The sequence below is a fragment of the Cololabis saira genome, chromosome 21 (genome assembly GCF_033807715.1).
Source record: "Cololabis saira isolate AMF1-May2022 chromosome 21, fColSai1.1, whole genome shotgun sequence".
In the NCBI taxonomy this organism is placed as follows: Eukaryota; Metazoa; Chordata; class Actinopteri; order Beloniformes; family Belonidae; genus Cololabis; species Cololabis saira.
In genome coordinates this window covers 8,961,184-8,979,624 of record NC_084607.1, presented here as the reverse complement: position 1 = coordinate 8,979,624, position 18,441 = coordinate 8,961,184, and the positions used below count along the sequence as shown (strand labels likewise).

The 18,441-nt window shown below is 36.4% G+C and overlaps 3 protein-coding genes across 3 annotated transcripts; 2 read left to right on the top strand and 1 right to left on the bottom strand.

The window, feature by feature from the left end:
• The first annotated feature begins 2,156 nt into the window (after positions 1–2,156).
• On the top strand, positions 2,157–8,108 carry elob (elongin B). Its single transcript, XM_061712013.1, has 4 exons — positions 2,157–2,242; positions 5,294–5,428; positions 7,283–7,391; positions 7,525–8,108. The coding sequence occupies exons 1-4, from the start codon at positions 2,240–2,242 to the stop codon at positions 7,635–7,637; spliced, it is 360 nt and encodes a 119-aa protein (XP_061567997.1). The 5' UTR covers positions 2,157–2,239; the 3' UTR covers positions 7,638–8,108.
• Positions 8,109–10,485: 2,377 nt separating this feature from the next.
• LOC133421687 (uncharacterized) lies at positions 10,486–15,116 on the top strand. The gene is made up of 3 exons (XM_061711406.1): positions 10,486–10,873; positions 12,463–12,694; positions 13,281–15,116. The coding sequence occupies exons 1-3, from the start codon at positions 10,574–10,576 to the stop codon at positions 13,994–13,996; spliced, it is 1,248 nt and encodes a 415-aa protein (XP_061567390.1). The 5' UTR covers positions 10,486–10,573; the 3' UTR covers positions 13,997–15,116.
• Positions 14,324–18,288, bottom strand: si:dkey-66i24.7 (uncharacterized). Its single transcript, XM_061711405.1, has 2 exons — positions 18,102–18,288; positions 14,324–16,056 (listed from the first exon to the last, which is right to left on the bottom strand). Exons 1-2 carry the CDS (start codon positions 18,193–18,195, stop codon positions 15,452–15,454), a joined length of 699 nt encoding a protein of 232 aa, XP_061567389.1. The 5' UTR covers positions 18,196–18,288; the 3' UTR covers positions 14,324–15,451.
• Between the last annotated feature and the right edge of the window lie 153 nt (positions 18,289–18,441).

Here is an 18,441-nt window from a genome sequence, read left to right as displayed (position 1 = left end):
CCAATAAACCTTTTTTAATTACTTTTGCTTTTCAATTCAGTGTACAGTGAAAGACATAATATTCTTGTGTCATGTCACTTCTCAAAATTTAAAACAAAGTGCCATTTGTTCTACTCATCTGACGTACAGTATATCAGCTAATTTGTAATATGCAGAGAGATCACAATTAACAGTTAAGCATTTAGTAGTGGAGAGTGCAGCGATTGATGACTTAGAAATATAATTGGTAAATGCACAAAGTGTCTATTTAAAAACATCAGGTAACTTATCTGAGTTACAGGACAGCAGCAGGGTTTCACAAACATCTTTAGGGGTCAAAGTAAAAGTTTTTAACAAAGTGCCTCATAAATAGACACTTCTGGTAAATTGTAATTTTCTGTGACGGTCTCATAATACCTGTTTTCTGTCATTTATTTTCCATAGGCTGAGAGATCAACTATCAGAATTTTAGAATTTTACACTTTCAACATTAATTCAGCATTGATTTAAAAAAAAACTAAACAAAACAACAACAACCTCATCCTCGTCTATTCCTTTGTGGGCAGTTGCCCTATGAAAGCTTGGATCCTCTAAGGAGCAGTATGTTTGCAGCTTCTAGGACTGTACACATCATGACCAAGATATCTGATGTTGCTGGAATCTGCTGTAGCCACTCCAAGTGCTCAAACTACTATTGGCACCACTGTCTCCACCTTCACGAGAGGTTCTGTGGTGTAGTGTTCATCACGTTTGCTTTACATGCTGAAGGTCCTGGCATCCACCCCCAGCAGAACCAAATACTCGGTCAAGAATAAGTTCTGCAGCAGCAGTCCTGAAGCTCACCTTGCCGGCTCTGTTTTGGGTGGGATGGTAGCAGAAATATAGAACAGAATAAGCTTTATTGGCCAAGTATGAATATGCCAGACAGGGAATTTGTTTTAGTTTTTTTTTCGCTCACTGAACCCAGATTTAAATAGTTACAAACAGTCATAGACAAATGACTCTTATACAATTTGGGGTCCGGAGGATCCAGGTTCAAGCCCCTGGATTGCAACCGAGGTCAACCACCTTGGGCCCCTGAGCAAGGCCCATAACCCTTACTGCTCCCTGGGCGCTGTGCAAAAATGGCAGCCCACTGCTCCTAGTTTGACTAGTACGGAAGAATATTAGGGCCAGGCAGGAGAAAAATAAAAATAATAATTTAGAGGAGGAAGATTTTTTTTTCATTATGCACTTCGAGAAAAAAGTCAAAATGTCCAGAAAAAAGTTGAAATGTCGAGATTAATGTCGAAGTACAATATTGAGAATAAAGTCGAAATGTATTTCAACTTTATTCTAGAAATGTCGACTTTATTCACGAAATTTCAACTTTATTAACAAAATTTTGACTTTATCCTTGAAATTGTATTTCAACATTAATCTCAACATTTGGACTTTTTTCTCGGCAATTCGACTTTTTTTTCGAGTGCATAATAAAAAAAAAATCTTCCTCCTCTAAAATATTATTTTTATTTTTCTCCTGCCTGGCCCTAATATTCTTCCGTAGACTAGAGATGGGTTAAATGCAGAGAATACATTTCCCCATTTTGGGATTAATAAAGGAATTATTATTATTATTATTATTATTGTTTTTGTTGTAATTACTATTGTTATTATTATCATCATTATTAGTAGTATTGTTGATTATTATTAGTAGTATTGTTGATTATTATTATTATCATTATTCTTATTATTGTTACTATTATTATTGTTGTTACTATTGTTATTATTGTTGTTGTTATTAATATTGTTATTATCATTATTATTAGTATTGTTGAATATTATTATTATTATTATTATCATCATTATTATTATTATTATTATTATTATTATTATCATTGTTGTTGTTATTACTATTGTTATTATTGTTATTATTACCGTTATTATTATTATTATTGTTGTTACTATTGTTATTATTGTTATTATCATTATTATTAGTAGTATTGTTGATTATTATTATTATTATTATTGTTTTCGTTATTACTATTATTATTATTATATTATTATTATATCATCATCATCATCATCATCATCATCATCATCATCATCATCATCATCATCATTCTTCTTATTATTATTCACATCTCCGTCTCTTCCTCCGCTGGTATTCTCCGGTTTGTCCACTTGAGCGCTGCGCCCCCAGCCGGCCGGCGGCGGAACTGCTGGGCCCGTCTGCTGCTGCAGTGGTGGAGGTTTGTTTTCGCTGCACCGACCGCGAGCAATGGTGAGTGGGGAAAAACGTACACATCTCACGGTGCCAAGCCCTTTAAACCAGTCAAACCTTACTTTAGTTACCCATTAAACCCTTCTTTATATGTCCAAAACGCTCCGATACCAGTAACTTCATCAGTTTGTAACTAAACCAGGAGAAAACTGGAGTCTTTTGTGCAGCTAACCCCGAGCTAACGGGGCTAGCTTCCGCTAAGCTACATGACGCTTAACTTTACGTGACAGCAACATTACTAGATTCTGGTACGAGTTATTACACCGGTTTTATAAACTTTATCACAGATGGGAGGAATCTAAAGCAGAAAAGTTAAATTAACGGGATAGAAACCTTGTCACGTGTGAGCTAAACGGCTAGGCTAATGTTACAGAGTTTAAGGTCTAAAATAAGGAACACTAATATATGACAACTACCAGTGTGTTTTTAGTTTTTAATAAGGCTTCTGTATTTTAAAGGTATAATTTAACCATCAGCTTTGAGCTGAGCTATTTAGTTACGACGCTCAAGAACAGCTGAATGTGTCATGATTGTTTTAAACGCAAATAAACGTGTAAAAACATTAATTATGGTACAAAACTTAATTTGAATTTGAGAATCTACTTGTAATTTTCATGAAATACCTGTAATGAGTATCATAGATCTTGATCTTTGGGGGTTTGACTTGGATTGACTCAGATTGATAGTTTTCTCTCATGTCACTTTCGTAGGACTTATTATTACTGTTGTTTGGTTTGATTTGATTTGATTTGATCTTTATTCATCTTGAACAAAACAATAAAAAAAAACACACCATGCATCAACAACAATAATAAAGCACAACCAGTTTTGTTCAAGAAGGGACAGGAAGAAGCAAATGCTTATCTAGTCCGGCCCCTTCTTGCAATATAAGAATATCCGATATATAAAAGAATAATAATAGCAATAATAATAATAACAACAACAATAATACATATATACAGTATATACCCTTCTTCTTGACATATAAAAGTATATCAATATAAAAGTAATTAAAAGACAAGTGAGTCAATAAAAGTAGCTAAAGGCATCAAGCACAGTAGAGAAGAAAAAAAAAAGTCAATGAAAAAACAAAAACAATCACCATAATAAAAGTAGCTAAAAAAGAAAGAAAAGCATCATGCACAGAAGAAAAAAAGACAATGAAAAAAAATAAAATAAAAAATCATGGTCATTATAACATCAAATGTTGGTAGTTCAGTATGAGAATCTGCTTACAGCAGCGTTTGAATAGCCTGATGTTCTTGCAGACCTTCACACTTTCATCAAAATTGTTCCAGAGTGTTATACCATACACTGAAATGCACATCTTTTTCAATGTTGTATGAGACATTGTCTGTTTAAAAGTGTGTTTATTCCGTAAATCATGAATACCATCTCTTTTCCTAAATAACGTTTGGATGTTTCCAGGTAAACTATTATTCCAGGCTTTAAACATGGTCTGTGCCGTTTTGAATTTCACCAAATCTGGAAACTTGAGCAAATAAGAATTTAAAATCAAATTATTCGTATGATCTAGGTATCCCGCTCCGTTTATTAACCTCACTGCTCGTTTTTGTAAAGTGCAAATCTTTTTTAAAGTGCTTTTATAATTATTACCCCACACTTCTACACAATATGATAAATAAGGTTCAATAAGTGCATAGTACAGAGTGTGCAATGGCTTCTTATCGAGTACATGTCTGGCTTTACCCAGTATCCCTATTGTCCTGGCTAGTTTGGAACACTTGTTGTTAATTAATTTAACTCCTTAAACAAGTGCAGAGGTTTAAACTTGTCACTAAAATGTATTTGCTTGAGATCCTAAAGTATCAGCCTGTTTTATAGCTTAGAAAAAATTTGCCACAACTCAATTAAGTGTCCTGAAGATGAATGTGTTGTACACTGGTTTGGTAGGGGAAGCTACATTATTTTTTTAAACGCACAAATGCTTGTAATGTAAGAGTTTGGGAACAAAAGAGCAGAGAAACGCTTTTTGTGGAAGAAGAAAAAACTTGTACGGTAACAGAACACCAACAGAAAACACATCGTCATCATTAATAACGGCTAGATTCTTGTGAATTCTAACCTAAACAGTTAAACAGTGTCCTGCTCGTGAGTGGCCACTACAGTAACAACATTAAGGATGGTAGAAAACTTAATTTCAATTTGAGAATCTACTCGTAATTTTCGTCAAATACCTGTAATGAGTATCATAGATCTTGATCTTTGGGGGTTTGACTTGGATTGACTCAGATTGATAGTTTTCTCTCATGTCACTTTCTTAGGACTTCTTATTACTGTGGTTAATTAATTTAACTCCTTAAACAAGTGCATGGGTTTAAACTTGTCACTAAAATGTATTTGCTTGAGATCCTAGGGTATCATCCTGGTATATAGCTTAGGAAAAATCTGCCACAACTCAATTAATTGTCCTGAAGATGAATGTGTTGTACACTGGTTTGGTAGGGGAAGCTACATTATTTTTTTAAACGCACATATACTTGTAACAACATTAAGGATGGTAGGAAACTTAGGAAATAGGTTTAAACTTGTCACTAAAATGTATTTGCTTCAGATCCTAAAGTATCATCCGGTCTTATAGCTTAGGAAACATTTGCTACAACTCAATTAAGTGTCCTGAAGATGACTGAGTGTTGAGAGTTCATGGCTCTGATCAACTCTCAACACTCAGAGTCTCAGAGTAATCAATCACTGTGCAATAATAATAATAACCTCAATCATATGCTGTAACAATGCACCTTTCATTAACCATGTCTACCTCATACTGCTGCACCTTTCACTTTAAAAAAAATGTGTATATATGTTAATAAGATCATTTGCCTATTTACTGTACAGTGAGCGAAATAACCATAGTCAAATTCCCTGTCTGACATGTTCATACTTGGCCAATAAACCTGATTCTGATTCTGATGAATGTGTTGTACCCTGATTTGGTGGGGAAGCCACATTTACAATAACTGCATTTTAATGTTATTTATTATTTCCATGTTTCACTCCTGTTTACTTTCCCCCCACTTGTTCTGACTTTAGGACGTGTTTTTAATGATCCGACGTCATAAGGCGACCATTTTCACGGATGCCAAGGAATCCACCACCGTCTATGAACTGAAGCGCATCGTGGAAGGCATTTTAAAGAGGTCACCTGAAGATCAGAGGCTTTATAAGGTGAAATAACATCTTGCAGGTTGGACTTTTCTCAGATCGTTTGTTAGATTCCTATTTGGTTTGATTACACCCATCTGTTGATGTAAAGTGATGCATGCTCGTGGAGGATTTGGAGTGTCAATTAATGTTTAAAGCAAAAAAATTATTCTTCAGCAGACATAGTCTTTGTAGTTTTTCAAGCCATTATTATAAATGAGTAAAATGCAAACTATTAATTTAAATTTCTAAGATTATAAGAATTTTGTCAAACATAACCCACTATTTTTAAACCTAAGCTTAAGAGAAATTCTGAAAAATGTGCAGGTATTAAGGTGACACTTTTAATTTTTAGGACAGCAAGCAATCAGTTGTTGAAATTGCAAAAAGAGTAGTCGATGAATTTTCTAAGTAACATAAAACAACTTAATGCTGTTTTTGTGTCAATATCAGCACTACACCTTTTTTCTCTCTTTTTTTGGTGACAGAAGGCAACACACAGGTCAGCCTAAATATTGTTCGGCTTCTTAAATAACTTATTAGATGAGTAGAAATCCTTCAGTTCTGAGGTGCAAATGGGGATGTGGACAGCTGCAGTGACATGATTAAGTCCTCAGTCTGCATTAGATTTAAGTATGGTTTTCATTGGTGGCGGAACACAAAAATAGCACACTTATGTAGTCGGGTAAGAAGACGCTATGTGTTGTAGTTTCAGTGTTAAGCTGAATATGATATGTGATATGGTGGAGGACACTGTAATGCATGTTTGCCGTTTGTACTCTGTTCTTCTACCACCAACACAGTGAGTCTGAATTAACCAAGAGTTAAAGAAGCACCGTCAGCTATTCCCTCCATCTCTGAGGGAGCAGAAACAAATCTGTGGTAGCTTTCATAGATGAGGATCTGTGGACTCGCAGAACCTGAGGTTTCACCAGCGGTGAAGACCTTTGAGCTGCAGCATTAGCTCCCATGACAAACTGCACTTTATAGAAACTGATATACCAGGGTCCCAAAGTCAGATTAAAGCACAGGTAAAAGACTCTTTCAGCAATCATTACACACGATTTGAGGATTTCTGTGGTGACAAGTGTCTAACATACACTATATTTAGTATCGAGTGGGTAAATATCAAAAACCTTAGCTGTAGGAAGAATGAACATCATGAGGACATCACTTGGAGATTGAAGCAATCATTTGACAGTTTTAGGTTTGTCCAATAACAGTTTGTCAATTAAATAATTAATTAAATGGAAAATAAATAAATAAGTTGTGGCCCTAATTTAGCCTGAGCAAGTTGGCTTCATAATGTCAATTAACAGGACTACAGTGTAGTTATGTAGTATTTCAAAATATTCATTCATTCTTCATTGTCTGAAGTACACTGATTTCTCAGGTTCAACAGATTCTTCAAAAATGAATGTCTCCGTCATTCGTTATAAACATCTTGGTTAATTTTCCTTGATTTGTCATCACAGTATTTCATATGAAATTGTTTGCGTCTTTCTTGTTCAGAATACATGATTTTATTCATATTACTAACAAAGACATACTTTCATGTAGCATTTACTTAACATCAGATGTTTGTTTTTCTTTTTTTTTTTAAACTTTGGTCCATTTTTTTTATTCTATTTTTCTACCTCAGCTTTCCAACTTGCAGGCACAATGGACCATTCATCATGTTCACAAGAAAAAACACCCATTTGGCCTTTTTTCCCCTCTCTAAACAAAGATTGGCTCCCTGAGAGCTTGATCCCTTAAAATGAATTGAGGTGTCTTTTAAAATAAATTCTGACTGGCTTAATAAAACAGTGTTTTTAAAAAAAATAAAGAAGAAAAACCAGCTGTCTCTACAGTACTTTGCCCTGTCTGTTTCTTCAGGATGATGTTCTTCTTAACGACAGTCAAACTCTTGGAAACTGTGGCTTCACAAATCAGACAGCCCGACCTCAGGCCCCGGCCACCGTGGGATTAGCTTTTCGTCTCAGCGGTCAGTAGTTTGGCTTTCGATCAAACTCGTATTTGATACATTTTCACTTTCAGCACAAATCTGCTGGCTTGTTCTGAAAGCCGTCTGAATCACGCGAGTTTACTTTCTGCCATTTTTTTTTTTATCTTCCCAGATGAATCATTTGAGCAGCTGAGGATCGAGCCCTTCTCCACTCCTCCAGAGCTTCCCGACGTCATGAAACCCCAGGATTCAGGCAGCACAGCCAACGAGCAGGCTATACAGTGAGGGAAGAGACAGGGACATGAGAGGGACACGAGGGAGGTCAGAGGGAGGACACGGGGGAGGGCAGGGGTGCATTTTGGGAAGTGATGTCTCAGTGAAGTTATCCCATGCCAACGACAGATGTTCAGCGGGGCATGGACAAACACAAACACAGATTCCCTTTGTAAATTTGAGGGTGCTTCAAAGTGGCTAATTTGTCCTCAAATTGTTGAAAGCATGATAAAGTAATAACTTCACACCCTTCAGAGATACCCGACGGACTTGTCACAACACTGTCAGTCATCCATGGATTGGTAACGGCTGAACTTGAGACTTGTACCTCTTATTTAATGAATTCTAGTCTGTTTTTGGAGTAAGGTTAAAGCTGCCTTACTTTATGGTCTTTATTTTGCTGGCTTCAAAGTCGAAGTTGACAAGATGTGTCATTTTTAGGCTTTTTTGTTTGTGTGTTTCTTTATTAAACTATAAGATTAACATGTTCTGTTTTGTTTTTTTTTCTTCTTCTTCTTTGGCCTGGATATGTGTTGCAACAATAACAAGAAGTTACGGTAGTAAATTTCTAAGTTATGTGCATTTCAAGAACTTTTTGAAAAGAATAATAAAAAAAAACAAATCAATCCATTCAGTTTTTTTTCCACATAATCTGCTATTGAGAGAAACAGTTTTTGGTATTTTTGACCGACACACAATTAAAATTATTTAGTCGCTCCTAGTAGTTACTGAGACTGGACACACTTGGTGGCCATGACTGGACTTTTGGATTGTAGCCTTTGAAATCTTGGGAGATGTTGGCTTTAATTACCGGCCCAAATTGCTTAAAGTAAGCATTAAAGAGTTTTGAGGCACCACGCACAGTCGTGATGAGTAAAGATTTATACCTGCCAACAGTGAGCTATACTTTTTCTTTGTGGGGAGGGGTTTATCTCATGTCTGTTCCTGTTGTCGTTTACACCATTCATTTTCTTTTTTTCCCCCGTAAATTTAAACGTGAATTAGAAATGAACACGTCTTCTAAACATTGAAACTTCAAATTAAGGTGGGTCTTATGATTTAAGAACCAACATTAGGAAAATCCTGTATTTGAAAACAGTCACCCTGAAGTGTTGAATGAAAGGGTTTATTGTTGCATTAAAAACATGTTTGGTAATTAATGCTGTTAAAACAGTGGGACATGAACAGAGTTGCACTTGTTGATTTAACATTAAAACAATTGTTTTTCACCCCTGTGCACTGTGGATTTTTTTTTTTTGCATGGTTTAATAACGAATAGTGGCTATTCACTTTATTTTTATTATATGGTTGTTAGTGTAAACAACTTAGACATTTCTCAAAAGGCTGATCAGTATGGATTTAGAAGTCTGCTAAATGTGAAACAAGCTCATCTCTTTTTCCAGTATTATATTGGGGAAACTATAATTTTAACCAAGATTTGTACAATAATGTGTAAACTATTTACCTGTTGTGTCAGGAAAGAAAAGGAAAAATAAAACAGAAAAAAAACTTTTTCAAGTTGCAGTCCAAAGTCCAAATATGTATTTAATTTTTTTATACAATAGCGACAAAAACTGCTGTTAATAAATGTAAGAGTGAATCTAATGGTTTGACATGTATCCATATGGATTTAAAATGTATCTGTTGATCAAATTATATTTTATTATAATTTCTGACAAGTATCTGTTGATTAATCGTGAAACAAATTGTCTTTACGAAGGTGACGCCACCTGTTGAATAATCTAGTCCATGGGCCAGACCAGATATCAGTACCACTCAAGGTGACAAAACTTTTTTGAAAATCTGTAGATGATATTTTGGTATGATAACCCTTCCTGAGTGGCAGCTGTATCATAGTATATCATATATTCAAGCTAAGATGTGCATCTTTCTGACCAACATAGAGGTCACTGTAGCTCTTTAAACTATAAACAACACAATTTTCGCCTAAATGATATACTATCTTTTAGCCCTGTGTCATCTAGGAACAACAGAGACACAAAATACAAAAACTGGAATACTCACAGGACCAGGATTCAGGAAAAGTATCACATCTTAACTTGAATGAATGCTTCAAAAGGTCCCCTTTAAAATGATACCAAAGACAATATTGTGAGACATTGACAGATATCCTGTACAGGACTGTCTCAGAAAATTTGAATATTTTGATTTTCTGTAATGCAATTACAGAAACAAAAATATCATACATTCTGGATTCATTACAAATCAACTGAAATATTGCAAGCCTTTCATTATTTTAATATTGCTGATCATGGCTTACAGCTTAAGAAAACTCAAATATCCTATCTAAAAAAATTAGAATATTCTGGGAATCTTAATCTTAAACCTTAATCAGCAATATAAAAGGCTTGCAATATTTCAGTTGATTTGTAATGAATCCAGAATGTAGGACATTTTTGTTTTTTTAATTGCATTACAGAAAATAAAGAACTTTATCACAATATTCAAATTTTCTGAGACAGTCCTGTATATGAGTCTAAACCAGGATATGCACCAGCATCTAAAATGTAATTTTCTGAAGGGGGTGGGTAACTATGATACAGCCACTGGGTTATCATACCAAAATATCATCTATAGACATGGATCTTTTCAAAAATTATAGGTAAGTTTTGTCACCTTGAGTGGTACTGATCAGTGAAATTTTGGGCTCTGGCCCATGGACTAATCACAGTATTTCGCCCCCAACCGTTTGAGTATTATCAATCTCACTGTACCCAGGTACACTGACAATAAAGTATTCTATTCTAAATTTCCCGGGGCTCTCGAACGTCTCAGCGGCTCTGCTAACTTTACGTGAGTCCGTGAAGGCATCAAACTTCAGCTCACTGGTTAGCATTTTCCACGTTGCAGACAGTGGGATGAGTTCGCCACTTTTGACACCTGTTTGTGCATGAACGGATCCCGGTCCCGGCCACCTATCCCCGCAGATGGACGTCGGGGAGTCCGTGCTGTCGGCGGGCAGAGCCGTGCTGGAGCTGGTGGAGCGGGAGTGGCAGCCTCTGTCGGCCAGCGAGCTGGAGCAGCGGCTGGACCAGGCGGTGGAGGACATCCTGGAGGCGGATCTCACCGCAAAGCTCGACACGCACCCTGCACCCACCACGGTTTACGTGCAGCTGCTGCAGAGCCAGGCCAAAGCGGAGTCCCATGCAGGAACAACTGGCCCCTGCGTGGAGGAGGCGGCGGGGTACCAGGGGCACCAGGGGCAGCTGAGTTCAGCTGCTGTCAAGGTGAGTTCACGTCTGCTAGGAAATATCTAATCGATGTTAACTATCAAGCAGATTATTATTATTATTTTAATATTGCTGATTATGGCTTACAGTTTAAGATTAAGATTCCCAGAATATTCTATTTTTTTTTAGATAAGATATTTGAGTTTTTTTAAACTGTAAGCCATGGTCAGCAATATTAAAATAATAAAAGGCTTGCAATATTTCAGTTGATTTGTAATGAATCCAGAATGTATGGCATTTTAGTTTTTGTAATTGCATTACAGAAAATCACAATATTCAAATTTTCTGAGACAGTCCTGTAGGAACTATTTTAAATACTTGCATTAAAACACTACTAGGATATGAGAAATTGTAATATTTGTTAGTGTTTTTTTTAAGATAAACTTAAAAGATACAAAAAAATATTTATAAACAGGTACCGGTATATGGGAGAGGAAATGGGTTAACGAGGAGTGTGATAAACAAATAAAATAGGGAAAAATTGTATATTATACTTGCTTAAGATATGTTTAGATATTTATGTGGATATTTATGTAGTATACAGGACTGTCTCAGAAAATTAGAATATTATGATAAAGTCCTTTTATTTTCTGTAATGCAAAAATGTCATACATTCTGGATTCATTACAAATCAACTGAAATATTGCAAGCCTTTTATTATTTTAATATTGCTGATCATGGCTTGCCTTACAGCTTATGAAAACTCAAATATCCTATCTCAAAAAATTACAATATTCTGGGAATCTTAATCTTAAACGGTAAGCCATAATCAGCAATATTAAAATAATAAAAGGCTTGCAATATTTCAGTTGATTTTTAATGAATCCAGAATGTATGACATTTTTGTTTTTTTAATTGCATTACAGAAAATAAAGACTTTATCACAATATTAAAATTTTCTGAAACAGTCCTATATTATATGTTGAGAGGGATAGTTATAATTATGTAATATATGTTGTATATTTATTATGTATGTAGCATATATATATTTATAGGGATATGTATGTAGTTTATATAGTATATATTTATATAATATTTGTATTTTCTATATATTGATATAATATGTAATATTTATATTTTCTATATACTTATATGGATAATTATGTAGTAATAGGCATGTCTACGTAGTATTTATATAGACTATTTATATGGATATTGTGTAGATATAATAATAGCAATAATGTAAATTCATAGAGTTATAAAGGGGTAGGAACTAGGAAAAAGTGTACACTTCTTCCTACTCCTATTTCGAACATATGTGCATATGAAGATGTTACTGTTTATTTTTATTTTTTATATACATGTTCGAAATAAATTAATTCATTAATTCATTCATAAACTAATGCTTTGGTGTCTAGATGAACTGACCAGCTGTTTTATTCATGCAAGTTTTGGTGTGGCAGTAATCATGCCTGGGTGTGGATAGAGAAATTGAACTCAGCTTTCTAAAGATTTGATAAACCACAGTTAATTTATGTTTTAACACGCAATCACTTTTTCACACAGGGCTATGTAGGTTTGGATTTTTCTTTCCTCTTAATAATAATACCCTTCATCACCAGTCTTGTAATATCATTTGTCCCCAGTACATCTCAGACCTTCTTCAAAGCTCCAAATCCAGGGCTCGGATGGCTGGCCGCGCTCGCTTGTCTCTGTCCCAGACCGTCCTCCTGTCCCTCTCCCTGCTCTCTGAGCGGGTCAGCTACCGCTCCGTGTCCCGCCGCTTCCAGCTGGAGAAAGGAAACATCCACAGGATCTTCTTTTCTTTCTGTGAACGCATCGGCACGCTGAAGGAGACGCAAATCGGATGGCCAGTCGGTGAGTCAATTGTGCTGGTTTCTTTCTTTTGAAAATGTAGATCAGCGGTCGGCAACCCAACATGTTGAAAGAGCCATATTGGACCAAAAACAAATATGTCTGGAGCCGCAAAAAATGAAAAGTCTTGTATAAGCCTTAGAATGAAGACAACACATGCTGCATATATCTATATTAGTTATAGCTGGGGGAAGATTTTTTTTTCATTCTGCACTTCGAGAAAAACGTCAATGTCGAGAAAAAAGTTGAAATGTCGAGAAAAAAGTCGAAATTTGGTGAAAGAAGTCGAAATGGCGAGAAAAAAGTTGAAATGTCGAAAAAAAGTCAAAATTTCTTGAAAAAAGTCGAAATGTCGAGATTAAAAAGGAAAGGAAAAAGGAAGAAAAAAGAGGAAAAAAGAAGAAAAAAAGAAGGGAAAAAAAGGAAAAAATAAAAAAAAGAAGAAGAAAAGGAAAAAAAGGTCAAACATTTTTAAAGAAGCTCCAGGGAGCCACTAGGGCGGCGCTAAAGAGCCGCATGCGGCTCTAGAGCTGCGGCTCGCCGACCCCTGATGTAGATGATAACTGTCAGTTTTCTCTCTAATCTCCAGGCAGAGAGGCTGAAGACGCTCTCTTCCCATTTTCCACTCTGCTTGGAAAAGATGATCAGAAAGAGGAGCAAGGCATCCCTCGAGTCCTGGGAGTGTTGGGACACACACGGATCCCTATCCGTCTTCATCAAGGCAAGCATGACGTGGAGAGTGCCGTACCGGAGACGAAGAGACTGAAGGAGACCCGCCCCGACTCCTGGTTAAACCTCGAGCTTGTATGCACTCGGAGTGGCAAGTTCATACACTGCAGGATCAGTCAAGACACAGATCTGGAAAGAGGCAGAGCTCTGCAAGACAGACTTAAACAGCACCCTGAAGTGATGCCTTCAGGTTCCTGCCTCGTGGCCAGGGCCGGCTACCGTCTAACTGCACAGGTTTTGACCCCGTACTTAACAAGTGACGAACCAAAACAGGAACTCTTCAACAAAACCCTGGAGGAGCATTGTCAGATCCTCGATCAGGCTGTCGGCAACCTGAAAGCCAGATTTCAAAGGCTCAGGTATCTGGATATTGGAAACTACGAGCGAGCCCGAGCCGTTGTGCTGACGGCTTGTGTGTTACACAATGTGTTTGTCGACATTGGACAAGTAATTCAAGGAGACTGTGAAAAAGAGGAAGCTTTTACCCAAGAAGGAGAGGTGGATGACGAGAGTATGCACAGACGAGACGTCATTGCAAATTTGATGTTTGCAAATGTTGAGTCTTGTAACTCTTGATTTTATATCTAATAGTTGTGGATTATTTTAACAGAATTTCTCCGTCTGAGTCGATTATTTTGGTGACGTTTGCTTACAACAAACTCCACAGCTGAAACCAGTTTGACCTTGTGTGTTGAATATCTGATGGATAAACAGTACTGTGCAAAAATAAATTTGTTTATTTACACTTTGATGAAACAAGAAGACTATAAAAGTTATTCAAAGTACTTTGCATACTGCAGATGCTTATGGATTGTAATAATTTTGCTTTAATCTACATTGAATGTGTGGATTGTGTGTTCATCACTTAAAAAAAGTTCAAAAAACTGTTGCTAAAGCAATAACTCAGTCGTAAAATTGCTATGGGTGATTATTATAATAAAAACACTACATGAGTTGTGCGTTAAAAAGTACAACCAATTATATTAAAAATGCAGTCATATCGTTGAAGAATTTGTTCAGAGTGACATGTGATGTTCATATGTGGACTGGCCACCACTGAGGATCTGCAGGAAATGCTGGAGAAGGCTGTAGTGGTCACATCTACAATCAACGTTAGATCTTAGCAAAACAAACATTTATTCTGAGTTTTTGTTAGAAAAATAAATGCTGAGATACTGCATGAACCAAAGCCAAGGTAACCGCATGCATTAATCAAAGCTAAACATGACCTCAAAAAATGTCAGTGTTTTATTTTGTACTTTATTTTTCCTCCTTTTGAGTAAAGATGAATATAAATTAGCTTACTGACCAATCAAAATAAATATGTATGCTACATCTGACTTGAGACGTGTATTCTTGTTGGGATCCTAGGGCTGTGCGATTAATCGATTTTAAATCTAAATTGGATTTATTAATCACAATCGATGTTAAAAAAAGGAAAATCGGAAAATCGATTTTCCTTTTTTGCAGCTGGCTGCATTACAGACAGAGCTCGTCTAGTCATCTTTGTTTGGTCAAGAAAATTGTAAATGTTGTCACTTTACTAAACTCAAGGAGGATTTACAGTATCTTTCAATTGCACTTCATTCCCAATAGGGACATTTGTTTGCTATTTTTCTTTAAAGATAAAATATTTGAAACAATTTATTCCATTGTCTTTTGTAGTTTTACCAAAAAAATCAAAATCGAAAATCGGGTTTTCAGAGAAAAAAAAATCGGGATTTTATTTTTGTCCAAAATCGCCCAGCCCTATGGGATCCTAAAAAAATACATTGCATCCTCTATTTATTCTTGTTAGAATGTCATAGCAGTCTCTTATTTTTCTCTTCATATCATTATTGACTACTATTCTTTTTTTTTTGGTTAAAAAAAAATATTTTGTTATATCTTTTGGCAAATGAGTAAAAAAGTACAACCTTATTATACACATAGTAATCCTTCTATAGACCATTTGATCAATTTTTTAAAACTAAATTTTTCAATCTGTAATGCTTGTGAAAGTCTTTGGCAGAAGGAAACAACACTTCCAGCTTAATGTCCGTCCTTGGACACTTGTTCGTTGTTCTTCTGAGCCAGGCTGGAGATGGCCTGGGCCAGGTTGTTGATGGCCTCTATTTTCCTCTCCTCCAGCGCTTTCTGCTGTGCCCACATGTTCATCTTCCTCTCCTGCAGCTCCATATACAGCTGCAGGACGTCCTGGGGAGGCCTGGCGGGACACGGGGCAGCGATGGCAGGGGGTGTCGGGAGGATCCGGGTAAACTTCTTGCTGGCCATCGCCCTGCCAATTCTGGTACCGCTGAGCTTGGCCTTGCGCTGGGCTTCAATCTCTTCCCGGCTCTTGCCTAGGACATCGTGCATTGCTTTGAAGAACTCCCAGTGAACACTCGCTGACCCCAGCCGCTTGGCCCTCTCTGTGTTCTTTCTGTAAGTGGCCAGCATGTTTCTCCACTTGAGATCACACTCGTACGCCTTCACGGCTGCACCGGCGTCCTCTGACTCGCTCAGTTTGGCGTTCACCTTCTCTGCCACCAATTCCCATAGTTTCTTTTTCTTGCACACCGGTTGGTCGAAGGCCTGATCCATTTCCAGTCGGGTATTCACAAGGTGCCACGTAGCTTGGAGAGTCCAAATAAATTCTAGAGATGAGAACATAGGCAATTGATAAATGTATGATCTTAATTAAGGGTCAATATCACCGTAGAGTGCCTTTCAGCCCTCACAATACTCACACATTTTGGTCTTAATTTCTGATTCCCTTTATGTCCTATCATGAATAGTACACACTCAAGTTGTAGAAATATATATTAGCTGAGTTCCCACACATATTTTCAGATAATTATGGGACAATATTGGGAGAATAAACCATAAGACATGTCCACCCTGTCATGGACAAATGCATTTTGTTATGTGTCGTGTTATATGTCATGTTACTGTGTTGCTGCCTGTCTTGGCCAGGACCCTCTTGTAAAAGAGATTTTTAATCTCAACGAGTTTTTGTTTCCTGGTGAAATAAAGGTTAAATAAAAAAATTTAAAAAAATACTGTTAAATATGTTTTCATTGCAATATTAAATATAAAAATTTAATTTTCTGGAAGGTATGATGTCCCTTTCATAGAAAGGGTTATTTCTTTGCTTTCAAGTTATAAATAAATAAAATATTTTATGCAAACCATCTGTTTTTAAAGAAACACACACAATTTGCACATATATTTTATTTAATTTGGAGAAAACTGTGATATTTGGATGGAATTTTTTTATTTGCATATTATTGCCCCCCACTTAGCTATTGAACACACTAGATTATATATACAGATATTTCACAGTATAATTTAATTATTATTCAAAAATATCAAGATGACAGGGTGGACACATAAAGCAGAACACACAAAGCATGGCAAAATATGAAAAAAAAAGTTAACATGACAAATGAATTATGTATGTACAGGACACCAAAAGGCACCCTTCAGCGATATTGACCCTTAAAACCAGGCCCGGGTCTACGAGGGTGCAAAAGCATGCATTGCACCCTCAGTTTATGTGTTTGCATGCTCAGTTGAAAAGACGAAAAGAAAACTGACAAATGCGCGCGCGTCAGCCTGATTTATGATTCCGCGTTAAATCGAAGGCGTAGGATACGCGGCGACGCGCACCATACGTTCGCGTCACCGCGTATCCTACGCCGTAAGCTCTGCGTTGGTGCCACGCGGAACCATAAATCAGCCAGTGTCCGTCACTCCGTGCAGTTTCCTGCACCAGCAAGACTCTGCTCTCTCTGCTGCTCCGTTAACACAAAGTAACGATGGATATTCGGAAGTGGTTCAAGCACAACCACGCCAGCAAGTTTACAGGACTGTCTCAGAAAATTAGAATATTGTGATAAAGTCCTTTATTTTTCTGTAATGCAATAAAAAAAAAAAAATGTCATACATTCTGGATTCATTACAAATCAACTGAAATATTGCAAGCCTTTTATTATTTTAATATTGCTGATTATGGCTTCCATTTTAAGATTAAGATTCCCAGAATATTCTAATTTTTTGAGATAGGATATTTTAGTTTTCTTAAGCTGTAAGCCATGATCAGCAATATTCAAATAATAAAAGGCTTGCAATATTTCAGTTGATTTGTAATGAACCCAGAATGTATGACATTTTTGCATTACCGAAAATAAAGGACTTTATCACAATATTCTAATTTTCTGAGACAGTCTTGTAAATGTATGGTTAAATTTATTTTTGTTGCTATGTTTTATTTTCTGTTGCTAGATTGTCTGATGGGTGAGGTAGTCCAGACTAAATGTAGCATTTTCTTTGTCCTGCAGCGATATTGCTGCAAAAGTGCACTTGAAATACACTTCAAATATTTAGTTTTGCTATTATTATTCCGCTTATAATTTTGGAAAATGCATAATTTAGTGTTAAATGACGTGCCAGGCATGTGCACCCCCTCTGATCTAAAATGCACCCCTAGTCATCATTTTCTACAACCGGCCCTGCTTAAAACATCTTTCCCTCCCCACAAGTTTAAACATTTTATTAGATAATCTAGTGAAATACCAATTTGAAACTGAGAATATTAATATGTATGGTTCATATAAATTACATCAAGTTAATAAATGTTTGACAAGAATCTGATGCACTCATCGATGAGAACTGTTGAACTGCACAACTGATCACCAACCTGCTTTTGTTTTATCAGAGTCCAAATTGGACATGATCGTCTCCTTTTCTTCCACTTCAGAATTTGGTATCACAATTGTGTCGTTTACTTCCATGTTTTAAAACCACGACTAATAAGATTGAACTTCTTTATGTATTAGCGATGCGTGTATCGAGGCATTTAACAACCTTTCAGAGGCAGCGATGTATTTTCTTGCGTCGAAAACACACGACGATTTTTACCACAGAGCCGATTAATTTCGGGAATTGTAGTCCGTTTTAGCAGATCACGCTGCGCTTTTGTGCCTCGCTGAACCTCGCATGAACTACAATTCCTCAACTTATCGCGCGTTTGACGTAAA